Source organism: Gopherus evgoodei, chromosome 17 (assembly GCF_007399415.2).
Source record: "Gopherus evgoodei ecotype Sinaloan lineage chromosome 17, rGopEvg1_v1.p, whole genome shotgun sequence".
Classification (NCBI taxonomy): Eukaryota; Metazoa; Chordata; order Testudines; family Testudinidae; genus Gopherus; species Gopherus evgoodei.
Window position 1 is genome coordinate 6,858,889 of NC_044338.1, and position 22,186 is coordinate 6,881,074.

At 38.3% G+C, this 22,186-nt stretch overlaps 1 protein-coding gene across 5 annotated transcripts in view; it reads left to right on the forward strand.

The window, feature by feature from the left end:
- USP32 (ubiquitin specific peptidase 32) overlaps window positions 1-22,186 on the forward strand; it is a 143,022-nt gene that overhangs the window by 56,221 nt on the left and 64,615 nt on the right. For all 5 annotated transcript variants that reach the window (XM_030536246.1, XM_030536249.1, XM_030536248.1 and 2 more), the window contains 3 exons: window positions 2,207-2,312; window positions 3,867-3,985; window positions 11,675-11,834. In XM_030536246.1, coding sequence (XP_030392106.1) covers window positions 2,207-2,312; window positions 3,867-3,985; window positions 11,675-11,834 — 385 coding nt within the window. The remainder of the gene's footprint in view (window positions 1-2,206; window positions 2,313-3,866; window positions 3,986-11,674; window positions 11,835-22,186) is intronic.

The following is a 22,186-nucleotide window of genomic DNA, read 5'->3' on the forward strand; positions in this document are numbered from 1 at the left end:
TATTTAAGGGTAGTAAAATATTACTAGACAGGAACCTGCTTAACTGTAATGTTGATTGCTTTAGCACTGTCAAATAGGTTTTGAAATAACTGACTCTTGCAGAGTAAAGGAAAACTTAAGGCAGTTACTGCTGAACATGGTCTGCTGGCCAGACCATGACCAGAACAGCATCATTTGTTCTGCTGTCTGTGACAGTAATATTTCCCCATCAGCCAGACTTCGGAGTCTATGGTTAGTTGCACAGTGCAGTATCTGTAAGAAAACCAAATGAGAAGACATGTAGGTTTTAAAGTAATTTCTCTTTGAGAGTGTAACTGACTGCTTTCATTTCTAACATAGATTTCTCTTCCTATTAGTGGTGAGGTACTGATGATGCTTGTAGATAATGTAGTTAGTGAGCATTCTAATTCAGGAGGTGTTCTTAAAGAATAGTACAACTGGAAGTGTGTATTACAGAAAACACTTCATGCTTATATCTTCTCATTTTCCTTTTCTTTTGTAAAGTTAGAGGGAAGGTGAAGTGAGTGACATATTGGAATAAACCTGTTAGTGATCCTTGGTTACTAAAATTAGTTGTTGCTTGTCCGAAAGTGACTTCCTGCATAAATATCACATCTATAAATATTCGACCAGTATTTAAATATGCTGGCTAGCTAAAGAGCAATGCATAAATTGGTCTATTACAGGGTTAGGCAACCTATGACACATATACCGAAGGTGGCATGCTAGCTGATTTTCAGTGGCACTCACACTGCCCAGGTCCTGCCCACCGGTCTGGGGGGCTCTGCATTTTAATTTAATTTTAAAATGAAACTTCTTAAACATTTAAAAACCCTTATTTACTTTACATACAATAGTAGTTTAGTTATATATTATAGACATAAAAAGAGACCTTCTAAAAATGTTAAAATGTATTACTGGCATGCAAAATGTTAAATTAGAGTGAATAAATGAAGATTCGGCACCCCACTTCGGAAAGGTTGCCTGGTCTATTGTATAAAAGGCAAATGCTTCAGTCCTGCTATTGACCACTTCATTGGTAAATAGTGGCTCCTTATGTAACTTAAATGTAAGCCACTTCTGTATCGAATTGATATCGCTCCCTTCAAATGAAATCTTCAGTTCCAGTGACTTCCACAAACATTTCTACAAAATAAATTATTGAATAGTTTTTCATGTGACTGGTGTAGCTGAACTAAATGCTTGTATACATACTACATATGTTCGAAGGATATCCATGGAATAAACTCCCTATTTTTGCAGCCATGTGATAAATTGTGGAACCTTGGAATAAACTGCATTTCATTTGTACCATGAATCTTCTTGCCTGTGTTGTGTCCACTAATCTATTTCTGTTGGGATTGCTGCTACTGTTCCAAATTTCTGAGCTTTCAAACAGCCATTTTTTGTGGTCAGTAATTAATACAGCCACCCCAACCACTAAATAATAAAACCTGTCCTGTCCTTGACAGTGGGCTATCCATTGTGCGTTTCAGATTGTGTTGATAGAGCAAACAGCCACTAGACTTGGATCTTTCCCTGACCCGGCCAAGTTACCCATTCAGACAGCTGTGTGCTGAGGTCCGCCTGCTTCTTCTTTTCTATTGTGGAGGCCTTCAGCTTCTATGGAGCACATTGGTCATAGAGTGTGGGTGTGCCTGAATTCCTTTGGCAGGAGAATCACTGTGCTTTCTCTCCCCATAGGTGATAGCATGGAGCAAGTTCCAACTCCTGCTTTACACACTTCTCTCCCAATCCAGGCAGCAGTCTCTGTCCACAGGCCTGGACTATTGACTGCATTGTTTCTTGTTTCTCTTTGTACTTAAGGGAGATAGTTAATTTACTCTCAGTGTAAAGAGAGAGAAAAGAAAGAAGGGCAGATGGGTACAAATTGTTTGTATTCAGTAATCCTTCTGTTATTCCCATGGCTTGTTCTCAATCTACTCTGAGGATGTTATTTCCCTGATGGACTATTTAAGATATCTTGGAAAGACCCTTTTGTAGGCAGTGAGAATAGGAGATAGGAAACAACAGCAAACCTAATGTGACTAACAAGGGTCAGAAAAGCTTAGAAGGTGACTAGCCTAAAACAAAAACCAGAACCCAAACACAGCTTGTTGCTTTTATTTTTTCATCCTCACGCTTTCAGTCTCCCTTTCATAATTTAAAGAATGAAACTTAACTGTTTTTGTTTCATGATTTCTAGGTCATCTACTGTTCATTTGGGGGAACTTCCAAAGGGCTGCATTTCAATAACCTGATCGTGGGATTAGTCCTGCTTACAAGAGGCAGAGATGAAGAGAAAGCAAAATGTGAGTAACAAGTGCGTGTAATCAGAGTAACAAGGCGCATAGACCATAACATATGTAGAACATGCCTTTCTAAAGGAAAGAGTAAGTTGAGGTTTTTAATATGTAGATCTTGATTTTTATATGTAACTCAGAGCACAAGTTAATTAATCAAGACTAAGGCCATGTCTACATCTAAAATTTTGCAGCGCTGGTTGTTACAGCTGTATTAGTACAGCTGTATAGGGCCAGCGCTGCAGAGTGGCCACACTTACAGCAACCAGCGCTGCAAGTGGTGTTAGATGTGGCCACACTGCAGCGCTGTTGGGCGGCTTCAAGGGGGGTTCCGGGAACGCGAGAGCAAACCGGGAAAGGAGACCAGCTTCGCCGCGGTTTGCTCTCGCGTTCCCCGAACCACCCTGCAAACCGCAGGGAAGGAGACCTGCTTGCTCGGGGTTCCGGGAACGCGAGAGCAAACCGGGAAAGGAGACCAGCTTCGCCACGGTTTGCTCTCGCGTTCCCCGAACCACCCTGCAAACCGCAGGGAAGGAGACCTGCTTGCTCGGGGTTCCGGGAACGAGAGAGCAAACCGGGAAAGGAGACCAGCTTCGCCGCGGTTTGCTCTCGCGTTCCCGGAGCCACCCAGCAAACCGCAGGGAAGGAGACCTGCTTGCTCGGGGTTCCGGGAACGAGAGAGCAAACCGGGAAAGGAGACCAGCTTCGCCGCGGTTTGCTCTCGCGTTCCCGGAGCCACCCAGCAAACCGCAGGGAAGGAGACCTGCTTGCTCGGGGTTCCGGGAACGAGAGAGCAAACCGGGAAAGGAGACCAGCTTGATTACCAGAGGCTTCCTCCTTCCACGGAGGTCAAGAAAAGTGCTGGTAAGTGTCTACATTGGATTACCAGCGCTGGATCACCAGCGCTGGATCCTCTACACCCGAGACAAAACGGGAGTACGGCCAGCGCTGCAAACAGGGAGTTTTAGCGCTGGTGATGCCCTGCAGATGTGTACACCTTCAAAGTTGCAGCGCTGTAACTCCCTCACCAGCGCTGCAACTTTCTGATGTAGACAAGCCCTAAGAATTTGTTTTTTAACTATGCAGATCTCAATATTCATTCAGGATTTTTATGTTTACAGCATTTAACAAAAGTGAAATGATCTGACATTACATAGTGAACACCCAAGTGTGTCTGGATCTTATTGAAAGGCTGTTGAGGATATTCTGTAAGGAAGAGTGAGAGAGAGTTCTGGTCTTAGTTCTTTTTTTTGAAAATTTTTCATTAATCTAATATATCTGCATAATGAATTTTGTTAGTTTGTCTTCCTCTTAATTTGACTCTACAGTATTTGGTTTTCCTTTGGCTAGCAGATAATAATATACAGAAGGAAATATTTGTGAACTCCTTATTGAGCAATACCAGAGCTTGGTGGAATGAGCCTAAATAAGACTCTTGTGCTTTGATTACCATACAGTTATTGGCACTCTGAGTCAGGTTTAAACGGATTTTTTGAAAGCTTAACTGCAAAACCAGCACAACTTTAGTATTACATTTGTTTTAATCTCTCTCTTCTTACCTAGACATTTTCAGTCTCTTTTCCAATGAATCTGGGAGTTATGTTGTCCGTGAAGAGATGGAGCGGATGCTTCATATTGTTGATGGAAAAATCCCAGATTCGCTCAAGAGATGTTTCTACGAGGTATGTCATGCAATTTTTAGTGCATTGAGTTTACAAGAGATGATAGTGTTACTGCTTTATTGGACAGTTTATTTTCTTTGCAATATACATGCATGTATGTACATTTTTCAAAAATAACTTTAAATACAATATATATTCTAAGTTTTAAAAGTTGTAAATCTACGTATGCAACTGCCATTGACAGGAGCAGACAGGTGTATAAGGAGCAGACAGGGCCTGTGCAATGGCCCTGATCGTCCAGCACTTACACACATGCTTAACTTTATATGTGTGTTTGCAAGATCAATGCTTGTGGTTAAAACCATGCTGTTAACTATAGTTTAAACACAGATGTTGTTAACAGGGGTTTCCTTGTCCAGTGTGTACAGGGATTATTTTCTTTCTGAGGGCAATGGTATAATCTTACTCACTAAGAAGTTGAAGTAAGTTCTACTTAGAAGTGTTTTTTCTGTTTAAACACGTTTTGGTGGTTTTAGCATGGTTTCAGATTGTTTCTGAGAAGGAAATAGAGTACTCAGAACAACCATGTTAGTTAATTGGAGAATTCAAGACTTTAGTATAAGGATTAGTTTGTTGCGTTACTGAGTCAGAAAGTGGTGCAGTTAGCATGCTCATTGCCCTAAATAGAGTGATTGCATCTGAAAAGCATGAAAGGTATTGACCTTCATCTGGTGGCTGACCACTGGACTATTATGGGGAAAAATAAGATTTTTATTAAAAATAATAGTGGAGTATACCATCATTAACATTGGCTTTAGACCAAAATTCCATTTGCATCAGAAGAAAAGTAAATTCCCAGCATTAATGTACGATATACTATTGAATTACCTGATTAGGTAACATCTCTCCAGTTTTTTCAAGAGGTGATGTGAAATCATTTAAAAAAAAAAAAAAAGTTGTTCGAGTTTGTTTGGCTTATATGCAAAAGAAATTTCTAGTATTTGTAGATTTATGCATGAAGGTGGAAGTAAACAGCAGCTAATTCTGATGTAGGTTACTAACTGTATTACCTTTATAAATCTCATATGTTTTACGTTTAGATTACTTATCTTAACACTGAACTCACTGATATAGCCATTTAAAATTTGTAAAAGTTTCTTTTTAATGTAGTACACTAAAATGTGTTGCCTTTTACACTCCAGTTTGATACAAACATATAACCCTTATGTTCAAGCAAATTAAACTTCTTTTCATTAAAATCAGTGGGAGAAAATCAAGTGACACATTTTCTTTCATATGTAAGAATTAGGTTTTATTGTGTTTTGCCTTTTTGTTTCTGATACAGTGTAAATCAAAACAGATAATTCTGTTTGAGTTGATGGAAAGCTCTCTGCTTTTCAAAGCACCACAGTCCATTAAAAGGTACTTTTCCAAAAACAAATTGTTTTCAGTTGTCTTTGCGAAGCTTTCTAAGTCCCATTGATAGATGTGCCTTCTTCCTTTGCAAACCTTTCTATGCTACCTGCAGAAATGAGCAAACAATTGAAAAAGCAACCTTGAAAAAATAAAATTTTAAAATTTAGTTTTTTTTCCCAAATACGTTTTTGAATTTTTAATTCAAGAAGTGGCATAGACAGTACAGCAGAAGATGTTTAGTTGACAAGTCATCCAGCACTCACCACAGCAGTTGTTATATTATAAAAATCCTTTCTTCCTTTTTTTAAAACAATTCAACAATGTACATTTGGTTAGATTTGTTTTTTCTTACTGCATCCCTAAACTGAAAGTAGTACTATGCTCTTCAAGTACTTTTCATCCTTATAATTATTAGGAAGTTGGTTCACGGTTAGAGTTAGAACTAGGAGGTTGCCCAGGCTCTAAGATCTGGGTTTATGGGTCAGACCTCTGCCTATTTCCCACTCCCTTATCCTGTTTCAGCTGATCGTGTTTTCTACAGAAGCTGTGGATTACTCTGGTTATGTTCCACCCATGTCTTGTGGCGATTTGTGCTCCCTTAAGAACCTTTTAAGCATTTCTCCTATTGGTCAAAAGGTGCCCTGTTAGGTGCATGGATTTTGCCCTCATCTCAAGAAGGTGAGATCCATCCATGCAGAGCTCCTGTTGGCTTTGTGAGGTAGAGAGTAGGTCGTTTGCCAGGTAGAGCATGTGAAAAATAGGTTAAACTTTCCCACGGAGAGAAGATGGCGGTATCTGAACTTTAGCCCTAATGAGGGAGATTGAGCATTCGACAAAAAAGAAATTCTGTGAAATTATGCTGCTAGAAAGGTCAGTAGAAATATATCTAAGCACTATTAATTCAAAACCCAGCCAGAAAAAAACTACTGACCAAAGATGCAATTCTGAATTCTCAGAGTTTAGGTCCAGCAAAGAATTCTGTAACTCCGTCAACATAGTGAGATAGTTTGCTGATGAAGAATCTGGAGATAGAATCCTTTTTATTTTTCCAAGACTGCTTGGAGGGGAAATGTACTCTTCTCTTTGACTGGCTAATATGACATATTCCTAGACAGATGAAAATCCTACTTTCTTAGTACACCTCTACTCCAATGTAACGTGACCTGATATAACACGAATTTAGACGTAACACAGTAAAGCAGCGCTCTAGCGACAGGGCGAGGCTGCACACTCCGGCAGATAAAAGTAAGTTCGATATAATGCGGTTTCACCTATAATGCGGTAAGATTTTTTTGGCTCCCGAGGACAGCATTATATCGGGGTAGAGGTGTATTTACTTCTCCTTCATTGCTCGAAAAATTCATTCCTGCCCTCTATATCCAGACAAGGAAATGAAGTACCTACTGAGTCACACAAGATCTTTTGCTTGCTGGTGGGAGCCCTGTTCGCTCTTAACAAATATCAGGCAAGTCTTACGTTTGTGATGTAGAAACTTTATAGAGCATAATGTCTGAATTCTAACAGAAAGCCAGTGTTTTACTAGATCAAGATTAAGTTGCAATAACCTCCCTTCTTAAACATTCCTTAAAATAGAGAACTGGAAATTATCACTGCTGCGGTCATTCCCAGTTCAGCCACTGACTTGTTGCATGACCTTAGTTAGGCAAATCTTTTAACCTTTCTATACCTCATTTTACCCAACATTAAAATAGGTACAACATATATCCACCATTCAAGTGGTTTGAAAGGCTTAATCTTTTTATAGCAAACTGAGATTCTCACAAAATGCACATCTGTAGAGCAAAATATTAATCTATATTTCTCTGTCTGGCAATCTTAGTCATCAGTTTTTTGATTTTAGTTACATTGCTGTCATCTGTTCAGTATCAAAAGACTTCAGACTAGTGAGGCTTAGTCAACTTTTCACATTTCACTGAAAACTGATTTGTATTTTACCCGATGAGAGAAGACTATCTTACGGCTGTCTGACTTTATTAAAGAGAATGCTTTTGGAGTCTGTAGTTGTGGACTGAGTGTCCCTCAGCTGATCTGGCAATGATATTATGTTTACCTTATACTTAATTCATAAGTTCTTCATTCTTGGCAGAAGCCACACATTATATGTACTCTGCAAAGACCAGTCTGGTATTCACTACTTATAAATTGTCCATCTATAGAGTATGATGAAGTATATGCTAAAATTAATTTAATAGTGTCCAGGATACTTTATGAAAATATTTCAGAAGAAGAATCTATCTGACTTGGTACAGTTTTCCAGTCTTACAAAAATGACTTGTATTGATCTTCTTTTGAAATAGAAAAAGGACATCATAACCTCTCAACTGGGTTTATTGGTCTGTTAATCAGACTAGGTCAGTTTGGTACCATACTTTGGATAGTAAGAAAGCTTTATGTTTCTGCTGTGGATCTTCCTTCCCATTGTAAGGCAAATGGATTTACTCTTTTGAGGATAAAAAACGAGGAGTCCTTGTGGCACCTTAGAGACTAATAAATTTATTTGGTCATAAGCTTTCGTGGGCTAGAACCCACTTCATCAGATGTATGAAGTAAAAAATAGAGGAGCAGGTATAAATACATGAAAGGATGGGGGTTGCTTTACCAAGTGTTAGGTCAGTCTAACGAGATAAATCAATTAACAGCAGGATACCAAGGGAGGAAAAATAACTTTTGAAGTGGTAAGAGAGAGGCCCATTACAGACAGTTGACAAGAAGTTGTGAGTAACAGTAGGGAGAAATTAGTATTGGGGAAATTAAGTTTAGGTTTTGTAATGACCCAACCACTCCCAGTCTTTATTCAGGCCTTTATTCAGTTTGCAAATTAATTCCAGTTCTGCAGCATCATGTTGGAGTCTGTTTTTGAAGGTTTTTTTTGTCTGACCTAACACTTGGTAAAGCACCAAGAAGAGACAGTCGTCATTTCTTCTGTGGGAGTTATATAGGGAATGTTGATAGTCTTATCTCTTGTTTTTAATACTGTTAGCAAAGCTAGTAGAGTTTTCCTGAATTAAGTGTTATCAAATCGTTATATTGCTGTTATGGAAAAACTGGCCATCTTTGATTCTGAGCTAAGTCATAGTCACATATTTTATTCTAAATACATACTTGAGCAGACCATCATGTTTTGTTTTCTACAAAGTTATGCTGTATAACCAACTAGTATGTTAACTTTCCAAAGAGTATTGTGTTTGCATCTTAAACTGTGCTTTTTGTAATATGGATTTGCAGTGTGTGTGTGGTGGAAATGGGGATGGGGAGAAGACTGAGAAAAATTTGCTCTTTTTTACAAACAGGCATGATGTTTTATAGCGCTATTAAAAATTCAGGAAAAAAAAACTTACTACCATTTTAATAACTTTTGAAGAAAACATTGTATTAGCAGACTATCCATAAAGCTACATGCTTAACTGTGGTGTTCATACAACTTGGCAGATGAAGTTCAGACTTTTAGGGGTAAATTTTCAGCATAATGCCCAAGGATTTATTGACAAACCCATTAAAATAAGCTTCATGGAGAAATCATGCGTTGTGCTAAATCTATGTTCTCTGTTGTGACTGCCTTTCCTAGCAGAGGTGAGGAAAAACTGATCACCTGATGCCCAGAAGTGAAATACTAAATTGTCCCCCTCAATGCCAATCGGTTAATTCTGTAGTTTGAATATAATAAAACCTCTTGAAAAGCAAAGGACCTGTTATGCTAAAAATAGTTGTAGAGAGTTTCATAGACTAACTACTGCACATGATTGATCAGAATACCTGCATGATGATTGATCAGAATACCTGAAATGAGAGCTCAGAAAGGATGTGTAATTTCAAATGTACAAAATAGAATTGACATTTTAAAATACTATCAGTTTTACTATTTGGATTTACAAGCGTTTCTCCATTTGTTCTGTTGTTTGAGAGGGGAAAATATAAAATAGAAAACAGGATGTAACTCTTACACAACTTGGTCCTGCATCCAGTGAGGTGTTAAAAACTAAATTCCTATCTCTCAAGTAGGCATATTTAATTCTAGAACATAGTCTTGTTTCACTTCCATTTCATTCTGTTTCAATTTGTGCATTTTTTTCTAGGCACAGTGGGGAATTAACTGTTTACACATAAAGGAAAATTGAGGTAGCCAGACTCTCTTTTGCTAGTCTCATGGAACATAGCTGAGGGAAATCTACATAATGCATGTGCTGAGGGAAATCTACATAATACATGTGAAATATTTTCTTATTACCTCTGAACATCAGAAAGGATACAGGAAAACCTGATTTTTTTTACATGGTTCTGTGTTGAAACAATAGTACAGTGTGTAGCAATTTCAGATAGCATTTATTTAAAAATCATGCAGGTATTCTTAAAGGGATCTTTCACTTTTCTAAAATTTCTTTTCACTTCCTTTGTCACATCAGTTCAATTTGTTTATGACGTAGCAAACATGTCTACATGGGGACACCCAGGAAAATTAATCCAAATTAACTAAAGGTGTGAATTTGGAGTGGATTACTTAAACTGCATTAAACCCCACTATGAACATTCTTTATTTAGCCTTAAGTGGCCTTAATTGGTTTTACCTGAATTGACTTTGTACTGCATGTGTAATACAGGAGGGATGTAGAAAAGGATCCCAAAAATGATTTGAGGGCTTGAGAAAATGTATTACACTGAAAGACACAAAGAGCTATATCTGATTAGTTCATCAGAAAAGATTGAGAAGTGTCTTGACTACATTGTATTACCTTTATGGGGAGAAAATACCAGGTACTAAAGAACTCTGAAATCTATCAGAGAAAGATATAACAAGAACCAGTGGCTGGAATTTTAAACTAGAGAAATGTAGATCAGAAATTAGGCATACATTTTTAACAATGAGAGTGATTAACCATTGGGACAAACTATCAAAGGAAGTGGTGGATTTGCAGTCTCCATGTCTTCAGATCAAAACTGGATGCCTTTCTGGAAGATATGCTTCAGTTAAATACAAGTTATTGGGCTCAATTTAATGTCCTGTGATGTGCAGGAGGTTGGAATAGAAGATGTATTTGTCCTTTAAACTTTGAGTCTAAACTGTCCTAAAACTCACCTGGTAACATTGTCTTCCTTGGCAGATACTCTTGCCAGTGCTGTAAGTAAGTAAGTATACACCCATGAAAGTCCTGGATTGACAGAAGAGAATTTGGTGATAAACACCCTGAGTGTGTGAGTGGCAGTCCATAATGAACAGATGTGATTTAAGCAGCAGCATGTTTAGAATTTATATGCTGCAAAGCTTACTAAAAGTCATAACGGACACAAATGTACCCGCTTAAAAATGTTACTGATAGCGTGCAGCCCACAGAAACTGTTTACAGCTAAATCTCCTTTCTCACTATTTCTTATAATAAACTATTTTTAGTAGTGAACTAGTTTAAAATAGTTGACTTTATCATAGTAGCAGAGAAACCATTTAGGTATGTTTTTAGTTTTTAATATTTTTAGCCTTTTTCAGATCTGGCCTGCTTGTGGTCCTCAAGGATTCCAAGGAACTCTTGCAAATTAGGAGTGTCAACCTGGGGGTCCTAACCAGATTCCAGCTTAAACAGTGACATTCTGCCTACTTCAGTCTTCCTTGCCATTTCAGTGGCAGTATTTTTCTTCATTTTGTGCCCTAAACTATTTATAGTGTTGATACTTTATATTACCCAGCTGCTGTGTTTCACTCTAATGTGGTTGCACTTCAGTGATGGATGAAATCTTCGTTGAGTGTAACATGTATATTGATTTTTACATATATTGCAAAATATTTTGGAATCAATGGGGTCAACAGATGTTGCATAAATCTAATATGATGGTTATAGTCACACTCATAAACTTCAGTAGTCCTATTAGTATTTGTCAATTTTCTACTAATAAAGGGATTCAGACACTTTCACTGCATGGATGTAACAGGACATATTTTGTGCTCTATAGAATCTATTATCTGGGGTGCTCAGGGTATTATCAGCTACCATAAAAATACACTAAATTTGATTTAAAAGAAAACAACCTTGTGAGTGGTAGGAAAGTATTATCCTTATTTCACTGAGAGAAACGTGTTTAAATGACTTTACCAAGGCCACACTGTGTCAGTAGCAGAGCTGGAATGGAACCCAGGACTCTTTCCTCTTAGTCTAGTGATAGATTTCAGGGCAACGTGGAAGAATTGACATCCCATGGACATTGTTTCAACACTTGTTTTCAGAGGAGGTTGCCACACACTCTCATTCATACAGCTTGATATTTCATGTTTACGATTGTTGCAGGAGAAGAGAATGACTTACTCAGTTTCCCTTCCTTTTATTGTAGGGTGAAAAGGTAAACTATGAAAAGTTTAAGAATTGGTTATTGCAGAACAAAGATGCTTTCACGTTCTCTCGTTGGCTGCTATCTGGAGGAGTGTATGTTACACTCACAGATGATAGTGACACCCCTACCTTCTATCAGACTCTGGCCGGAGTCACTCACTGTAAGTAATTGGCATTTTTTGCTGTGTAAATGGCTATCTTTCTTACAGAGCTGGCCTACGCTAATCTGAGTTCAAAAAACTTAACTTTTGCCTCTTTCTGTGGTCATTCAACAAATCGCTTCTGCTCCATTAAGTTAAGCTACATACAGTTCCACTGTTGAGGAATATTATTTGTTGCCCACGCTAAAAAAATAATTTTTTTTTAGGGGAAACAGTACTGAGGTCACAAGATTTGTTTTAATGGATGTCAACTAAGTATGATTTTTAAATGTTGTAATGTGCCAAATGGAAAATATATTTTCCATGTATCTTCCTTTTTTCTAATGAACTTAAGCAAAACGTCTTATTAATTTGATTCCCTCTTTTGTGCACCAAGAATCACAAATATCGGCACAGATCTATAAATAGTATTTCATAAACGTCACTGGTATCTCTTAATGTTTGCATTTCTAGGTGCAGTGAACAATGTTTTAGCTTTATTTATAGTCATAGATATAAACTAAACAGTGTGAAACCCGGTCTGCACTTGCATATAGGAAAGATCTCCAATGAAATGTAGATGGAACTCTTTTTCTGAGTCCATCCTGAAGTAATATTAGGGCCATTTTGATGATATGAGGTGCTATTTTTCAGAGCCTGATTCGTTTAAGAGAAATTTTAGGTAAGCATAATGTAGTTTCAATTGAATGTATTTGTCTACTTTTAAAAACTGCATGTATTACAGCTACCTCTGGAGCAACATTTAAGTGGTAGATAAATAATCCTTGTGTAAAGTTTTCAAAGGACTAAAGTATCATTTAGGGTAGGAAGGATAATATTTGGTCAGGCTGCTCCCGAATTCTTAACCACATCTGGTTCATTTTGCTGTTCTGCCACAGACTTCGTGTGTGACCTTGAGCAAGTTATTTCATCTCTGTGCCTCAGTATCTCAGCTGTAAAATTATATATAGTCTGTTTGCTTAGATTTAAATAACTTCCCTAAAAGCTCCTATTCTGAGCTCTAGGTGCCCTTGGCATCAGCTGAAAATACAGTACATATCTTTGATTGTTAATGATTATCCAATGGCATGTTTTCCCCTCAAATGCATACAACTGCAAGGCACCAGCATGTAATACAAACATTTACATTGTGTTAATGACTAGAGATCTCAACTGAGTTTGGGGTTCCAGAAGCTGCCAAGATTTTATAGTCTGAACAGGAAAGATACACAAAGGGTGGAAGAGGAAACAGAGGCACATAGGAGAAATGACTTAGCTAAGGTCACATGGCATGTCAGCAGTGGTAGAGCTGAATAGATCTCTTGAGTCCCAATCCAGTGCCCTGTCCATTGAATCGTACTGCCTCGACGAATCAAATCAAAATCTAATATCCTCCACCCCCCATATCCAAAGACAATTTCATTTTCTAAACTTCTCAATATTTCCCACCCAAACACCGATTCAGACTTTGACGTTGCCCAGATGATTTCACTTTCAGGACATGCTGCAGACCAAGGTAGGGGAGGGGGCTTTGAGGATCATACTTGTTCTATATCAAAGGCTGTTCATTGGATACATTAGTGTATGTGAGGTGTTCAGATATTATGGTGGTGTGAGGGCATAAGTAATTTCATGGGTTCTTCAGGATCAGTGTTCCCTGTTAAAAAATAAAATGGAATGAAGCTGGTCATACTGTTTTTGTGTATATATCCTTGCATCTTGAAGAAGCCAAGTAGTTTATTTTTACTAGGTCTTGTGAAAATTATGAGCAACGTGGAATGTGCTGGTGGAGATTATAAACTGTATTAAGTAAATATGTGTGAAAGGTAGCCACTTTTGGCAATTTATAAGGTGAGAAGTCAACCCAGTCACAGGCTCTTTAAAAATCCAAGTTACGTTCACTTCCCTTAAACTAAATACCATCCACCAGATTTGCGAATTCTGGCACTTGCACTTCTTCCAGTAGAATGTGTGGCTGCTTGAATTGTAACCAATGCCCTATGTCGTCTGAGGAAGCTGGAGCTAAATCCAGCAGTAAGGGTCTTGGATTCTGTATCACCGGAGTAGTAAAGTCCTTTCTCAAATAGATGCAGCTTTGTATTGTACTTAGCTGTGTGCGTGCCCAGGACACTGGAGATGGAGAATTCTGCTTATGAGTATTTGCCAGGATGGCGCTCGTGCACTATGGCCCTTGCCCCTTCCCTGCCGCATAAGGGTGGTGCCAGTCCATGCTCCTCGGTTCCTTCTCACTGCCCGTGGCTAGAGTCACAGCTTTCAGTCTTTGTTTCTGAGAAATGTTTCTTCGTATGTAATTGTTAGTAGCACCTTAGATTAAGTTTCTTATTTAGTATAGTATTAGAGTAGTTGGCTGTCTTGTGTGATGCCCTCAACAGTGTTCAAATTCAAGCTTGTCCGTCATGTAGGGTGGCCAACCCTAACAGTGATCCCCACACGTGGTGCTTGCTGTATCTCAGCGACGAACACATCAGAGAGTGGTAGTCAATTTGCTGGTCATTCACAAAGAGAACTCAGGTGATGAGGGACTTGCTGCTGAAGCAGCACTTGCTGGAGCAGGTGATGAGCACTGCTTCGGCTTCAAGGCCCTCGTCTGATTGGCAGTCACCTTTGGATCTGGCAAGTGATGTCACTTCATGCTCAGGCTCTGGAATTTTCCCCCAGGAGGAAGAAGGGTCATTCTCTCTTCTGGAACAGTGAGGAAGAGGTCAGCTAAAATGAATTAGGACCATTCCAGGGCTCAGGAAGGCGCCTATTCATTTTCTAAGAGGAGTGCTGGCTGGCACCATACTTTCTCTGGCCCATGGGATGGAGGATGTCCATCTAACTGCTCCCCTGTACCACTCAAGTTCCAGCCATAGGGCATCCGTTCAGTCTGCTGCCGAAGTCATCAGTACCAGCACTGGCTGTCTCAATGCTGACAGCATATCAGGCAGCATTAGACCTGTGTTGCATCTCAGTACTAGACTCTCCACTGGTTCCAGAGTTCACTGGTACCATAGCTTCTACTGACTCACTCTCTGTTGTGCCCTTGGCACCTTCTGGCTGCATCGCAGAGCTACAGCGATTGTCAGCACCACAGCTGGCACTATTTGGGTCTGAAATGGTGGAGTTGATGTGAAGTCTAGCTCCCTCTACATTGGTGCATCCTTTGGCACCATCGTTGTCTTGGTAGCAGATCCCTTCATCTAGTTTGGTACTCCCCTTAGCCTCAGTACTAGCGCCTTTCCCAGTACTGGGTGGGAGAGCATCTCATTTGGTACTGCCAGTGCCAAGCCCCCATTCCTCTTCAGTGCCTTCCCTGTATTGGGCTTCATATGAGTCTGTTTGCCCCATTGGGGTTGGCTCCCCCATTGTCACTAGAGAGCCTCTGGGATTCTTCAAGATCCATATTAGGGTCATCTTCCCCTTCATCATCAAATGGGTGCCAGAGATTGCCCTCGGATCCCACTGGTATTAAGTATAGGCATCTGTCCTACAGTCAGGACAAGGGCTCTCGGCCAGGTATCTGTTGTCCCCCAATGCCTTATCCGTATGCCTAGTGGCCTCCTTGGAATCCTTGTGGTGCTCTTTGGTTCCTGAAGTCCCATTCCTTGACCTGTTCCAGAGCAAGATTACCGGTCAGGATGGTGGCTTCCACTCCCAAACCATCTCAGCTGCAAGGGACCACTAAATCCATTCCCCCAGGAACCTCCAGGGCTTTTCCAACCACATCCTGTGGTGCAGGAACAGGATCTATTGTTGGTGCTCAAACTGCCTCCTCATCTCCCTGGACAGCTCTGCCGTGCTGAAAACTTCCTCTCCCTTGGTGCCTGAGGACTTTAAAATGTATCAGGACCTCCTGAGGCGTATGACTGCTGCCTTCCCATTCATAGGAAGTCAGTGTTTTCAAATCCTGTGGCAGTGAGGTACGTGAGAGGAACCCTTTTTTCTGCAGCTGCTTTATTGCGCATAGAGATTTTTAGTTAAATATGAAAAAAAGTATAATAAGCCAGTAAAGTACCCCTTTTATTTATTTTTATATTAAATGCAATTTATTTAATGATGTTCCCACGTTATCAGTTTTAGATATTTCACCCCCTCCAGCTTAGTTTTTGTCTTTTGGTTTCCAACTGTTTCCCTTATGTTTCTGGACTGCAACCCTGCACAAGAAACTTTATAGAGGAGTTTTCCTTAGTGTATGCCCTTTAATCAGGGCCCCAAGTAGGACTGGCTCTATACCTTCCCCCAGATTCCTTGTTTTAGGCTCCCTTCATCTCCTTATCACTGAAGCTGAATAATTTTCACTTTTCTGATAACTACGTGAAATTCCTCAAAAAAACTCTAATACACAAATACTGTAATTAAAAAGATGAACAGTAGAGAGAGAAAAGAGCAGACTAAGTCAAATAGAATACGTAGCATAAGTAGGCTGACTCTTTTTAGAAAGTTTGTCTAGATAAGCTCACCTTGTACTAAAGTTCTTTTGGCTGTGTGTGTGTATGTGCATGCTCACCATTGTCTATCAAAATCACAACTTTTAACAATTGCTTTGCTGGCCTCTATCAAATCCATGTGTCACAAGTATCTCTCTATTTATAGGCTGTTGAACTCCTTTGATTGTGAAGGTTTATCGTACTAGAGTGAGGTTATATTAGCATTTCAACATGGTAATGTCTAGTTTGGTTGGTTGTACTTCTGGAGGAAGTGCAATAGTCTCTGTTTTCCATTTAATGGTTATTGTCTCTTCACGTTCAAGTGATGCCTTTCAGGTGTCTTAGGTGTTCAGCTATACAATCTCAATTCCGGCTTTCCAGTTCCACCTTTGCAGATATTGCCCCCCCCCCCCCGCAAAAAAACAAACCAAAACAAAAAACAAAACAAAAAACCCTCTTCTCAAAAATGTTGACTTTTTTGGCTAGATTTAATTGATTGTGCTTTGGCACAGAAATTGTCTTCACAGAGTGTTAACCTTGAAACCAGCTTGTTATCTGCCTGTTGAAAACAGAAGAATTAACATTGGTAAAATTTTAATCTGTTTGTTTAACTGCCACAGATTTTTTTTATATTAACAGACGAGCGTTGCAGAAAGTATCCCAGGAGAAACTGGAGCCTTGACTTCAGTTTTCTTTAGGAATTTTCAGGCTTTGTTGACTATACTAGCTTGTGCTGTTAGTTGTAGCTACCAGTTTCACTGGTAAAGGTAGCAGAATTTTGAAGCATCATCAAATATTTATTTGTTGTGAAATTTAGAAACTTTACTGGGTGTTTCAGCAGGAACAGGTAGTGTCATGAAATTGAACCGTTTCTCTCTCAACTCACCCAACTAGTAGTTTCTAGATCAGGGGTAAGCAACTTTTCAGAAGTGGTCTTCCGAGTCTTCATTTATTCATTCTAATTTGAGGTTTTGCGTGCCAGTCATACATTTTAACATTTTTAGACGGTCTCCTCCTATAAGTCTATAATATATAACTAAACTATTGTTGTATGTAAGGTAAATAAGGTTTTTAAAATGTTTAAGAGGCTTCATTTAAAATTAATTTAAAATGCTGAGCCTCCTGGGCCAGCGGCCAGGACCTGGGCAGTTAGTGCGCCACTGGAAATCAGCTTGCGTGTGGCCTTCGGCACATGTGCCATAGGTTGCCTACCCCTGTTCTAGATAGTTGGAAGTATTGCCAGTTCTTTGATGTCCAATTTTTGATGGGCCATTTGCTCAGCAATATAACCTTATAAGAAATTGTATTTTCTTTGTTAGGATTAAAAGAAACAAAAAAACCCCTTCCAAAAACATGTATTTAAAAAGTACATTAGGTGATGCTTTCTTAAATATTCAGCCACATGTAGGATTTGAGCAATGAATCTTGTAGCTTAAAATCCTATATATGGCTTTGACTATATAAAATTGACTCATACTGTGGAATACACAGCTGTATAGCAAAGAAGTTAAGCTGTAGTTAACTTAATCTAGTAAACCCACAGAATTACTAAGAATAGGTTGTAGTTTCAGGATAAAATTGAAATACAAATTTTGTCAATTATTTACCTATTAAATATAGCAGATGAGGATGAGAAAAAGTGCCAGGGCTGTAAATATCACATCAAATATTGGAATGTGGAAAATTGACTAGAACATGCTGATGACAACCAGAAAATGGTAAACTCTTCTGCCTTCCGCTGACTATTGTGCACTATTTCTTTTCTATGATGCTGTTGATGATTTCCCTAGTAGTCCCAAAGGTCAAAAGAAATGTCATTGTGTGATTTACACAATACAAATTCAGCAGCAATGAAAATATAAAAGGGTTGACTAGTTTGGAGATGATTGTATCAGAGCATGATTATTTTTTATGTTCTGATGTGCACAGAATGTAACCCAACTTCATTATTCTTTAGTAGAGATTATTTTAACCATGTGTTCTTAATTCAATTGCCCTCATAAAGTGAGTGCTGCTGTGAGTTGTTTTTCCTGTGAGTAAAGACTGACTTCGGTGCTTTTTGCTTGGATATTTGCCTTTCGAGAGAACAAGGCACTGAAAAGATATTTAAAAAAACAAAAGTAAATACTGTTAGCCAAGTATAATGCAAAGTTGCTTATTTTCAGTTCTGTTTTAATGTAATCTGTGAAACTTTCTAACCAAGGTTTACTAGTCTATTTCCTGGATGCGAACACCCAGCTGTTATTTCATAGGATGCCCTTTGCAGCTGCATAGTTTAAACAGGCTCCAACCGTTCTCCCCTCTTATTTTCCATTAAACTTCCTGAATAATGTGGCACGGACATGAAAAATTGCTGTGATAAAAATAATGGAAGTTATTAACATTGATTTAGAAACACACAGCAAGTGTTTATTATAAAGCATCAGTGACTCCATTTAGATTTGTTTAATGAGCCACGATATCAAGGAAACATAAAAAGAATTATAATTTTTCACTTGTAAATAACATTTGTTTGAATGCAGATGAGTTTAATTACATTTCTCAGCACAATTGTAAATGAAATTTTGAAATCACGGTAAGTTGCACACACTTTCCATTTTTAATCAAATTTTGTTCCATTTCACCTAAATCATAAATATTCTACAAAGGTAGTTATTTCTGTCGAAAGCTACCAGAGTAATTTTGTGATTTAATTTTATAGGGTTTAAAAGATGTTTTGGGATGAGAAGGAGAGAAACTTTTAGCTGTGTGTGTGTGTGTGTGAGAGGGAAATATTATTTGTCTTACAGTGGTTTGAGGAATATAACTCTCCTAGTGAACAAACTTTAAATGTCTCTCAGTTGTGGAGTATAAGACTGTGTGAATTCCATACCTCTTGATTTTTAACATGATTTTATTGAATACTGAATGTAAGAGTAATAAGCATATAAGCAAGACTATAATCCTGTCAAGGAGTTTCAGCGAGACCATAAATCAGGAGTGGAGCTTAAGTGCAGTGTCAACAGGTCTCTTAATTGGCATTTCTTTGTTTAACATTATTGCATATCTCTCTTTAATAATGTATGGTTTTATATTTAAAACACTGCTTACATTCCATAGTCTTCAAAGCAGTGTTAAGAATCAGGAAGTATGTAATAACTTATTCTGCACTCCAAAACAGAAGAAAATTCAGAGTTTGTAATGCTGGCCAAGTGCTTGGTGGGAAGAGAATGTAATACCCCTCAAATCATTGCAAATAATTAATCGTTGCAAATTAAGTTTCTAACATTGTATGGCACTCCAACAACCAAATACAGTATTTCACTAACAGCATCCTTAGCCACATGAGACTTCACTAGGTGACACACCTAGACTGTTCAGCCTTTACTCAGGCAGCAGGGTTAGAACAGAGATCCTCCTGCTCCAAAAGCATAGGCACCTACCACTTGGTCTAAAGGGGAACTTTCATTAGCTGTTCTCAGTATAGGGCCTTATCACTGAAGTTCTAACATTTACATACTGGTCAACTCGCTATTAATATAACAAGTATCAGAGAGGTAGCCATGTTAGTCTGGATCTGTGAAAAGTGACCAAGAGTCCTGTGGCACCTTATAGCCTAACAGAAGTATTGGAACATAAGCTTTCGTGGGTGAATACCCACTTTGTCAGATGCATTAATGTAACAGTATGCCATTTAATACCGCTTTGCTTTTCACTCCAGTGTTTTAGCCCTCTGTGTTTGTACAAGGATTATGAATGCCTAAAATTCTTCCTTTAGTTACAGTTAAATAAATTGTTTTCTACTTTTCCTCCTCTCCTTGTTCCTTTACTTTCTTTTTTTCTTTTTCTTTTTGTAGCACCTACAAGTGCACTGGGTGCTTCTGTTTTACTGTGGCTAGGCAGAATGGCAATGATTACTCTTTTTTAGAGGATGAGTTATCCCTGTAAATGCACTTAGATCTTTTTAAGTCAGTTTGGGGGTGTTTTCAAGATGTCTCTAAATGTAAGGTGTGGTTATTGTTTGTTTGGTATGGGCTTACAGTACATGATTGATGAGACTTCAGTATGTTTGGAATATTTATATATAAATATATTGACTCGAGCAGGAAAAAATTCTGAGCTAATCCAGTCAGTTTAGTTATATAGTCCTTGGTTCGGTTCAGTAATGCATTTACACATATGCCTAAATTTAAACTCATGAATAATCGTGTCTCTCTTCAGCAATACACTAGAACATGTTCTTTAATTCAAGTGAAGTGTTGCACACTACCGGACCATTGTCACTATGCATAAGCAAAAATGTTTGGACGACTGAAATTCAAATGTAGAATGTACAGCGACTCTCCTGATTTAGAGAGTCATTGTTACATGTACTGCTGCGTGTGATATCTGAACAAATAAGAGCAGGTGAGTCTGATGTTGAAAGTCACTAGTTTCCAGTGAATGATTAGAGATCCTCTCTTGACTCTGTGAAATGTCTCAGCAATCCTGTCTGCCCAAAATTTGGTTTAATTTAACTCATATACAAGAGAAGCCTTAGATGAACCACAGAGCTAACCGTATGACTGAAACACAAATGGGTGGTAAAAGAGAGCATATGTTTGAAACACTGTTTGGTGAAGGGCACTGTTTCTGGAAAGAGTGGGTTTAAAATCCTGTACACTTTTATGCAAAGATATATTAGAATATGGGTCTGTAACAGGAAAGGAAAATGAGATGATCAATCAGCTTCACCCTCAGTAAAAGGTTGTCTGGAACTAGACTTATATACACTATTCTTTGATCATTATAACCACATTTGTAACAGCAGTATCTCTATATGATACTCATAATTTATAAACAGTATCCTTTTGAAGTTTCCTTGATATACATATTTAGCTCTGTGTGGTTGCACTGTAAATGTGAAAACAACCATACTCTGGTGTGAACCAGCATTGTGAATTTAGCCATATACCTGAAATTTTTAGTCAGCACATGTTTGTCATGAAGTTAGAGCATTTCTGTTCCTCTTAACATTGATATGCACTTGCGTCTACAACATAGGTGCTTAGATATTAAGATGACTGGCACAGTGTAAGAACCTGAATAAAACAGGAAATATATTCCCTTGCATCTACATCTTGTTTTGCTTGATAATGAAAAGGAAAGGATATTTTAGCAAGCTTTAGGCCAACCTGAAAAAACCCTAACGTGGTTTAATCTTCATCTCACCACCTTGTTATCCTCTTAGCTGCTGGGTGATTGTATGTCACTTTAAGCCGCTCTCTCTGCCGGAGGCCCTAGAATCTTCTGTTAATTTGAAAGTGACAAACAACTGCGTTTGTACAAAAATACTTTTGTTCAGTCATCCGCTGTTTGGGTAGCAGCCCAGCTATTTGGAGCTGAAGAGCTGTTTATGTGGATGAGAGCTGGGTTTTACTTGAAGAATATTATGGTGAACAGTAACACAAGATGAGCATTAGTTAAAATGTTGGGAATATGGTATGCTTCTATTGTTGTGAACCAGAGAGAATTGTACCTTTAGGTGGGTAAAAATTAATTGATTTTTAGAGATGTGTTGAAATACTCGTAACATTAGTGTACTTGTATACAATATTTAAGAAGCAGGTACAAAACTATATTAATATGGTCTTAGTTTTTTTCTGTGTATTAATGTGAATAAGTTTCAAACAATTTCACTGTCTGTAGTAGATTGACAGCTCCACAGGTACCATATTTCTGCAGAAAATATTGTTAAGCTTTCTTCTAATTATATGTATTGTAAAGAAATGATTGTATTACTACTGTAAGTGCAAGAAATTTCATATTTTGAAAAACAGATAAAGGGTGGCAAGGGCCTTGACTTATTAAGCTTATATCAGCTCTGAGTAGTTCATACTCTTCGAAGGCTGTAAATTGATGCACACTTGACATTTTTAACATGGCTCTGATTGTAGTTGTTGAACTGCTGTTAAAAAGTAACTT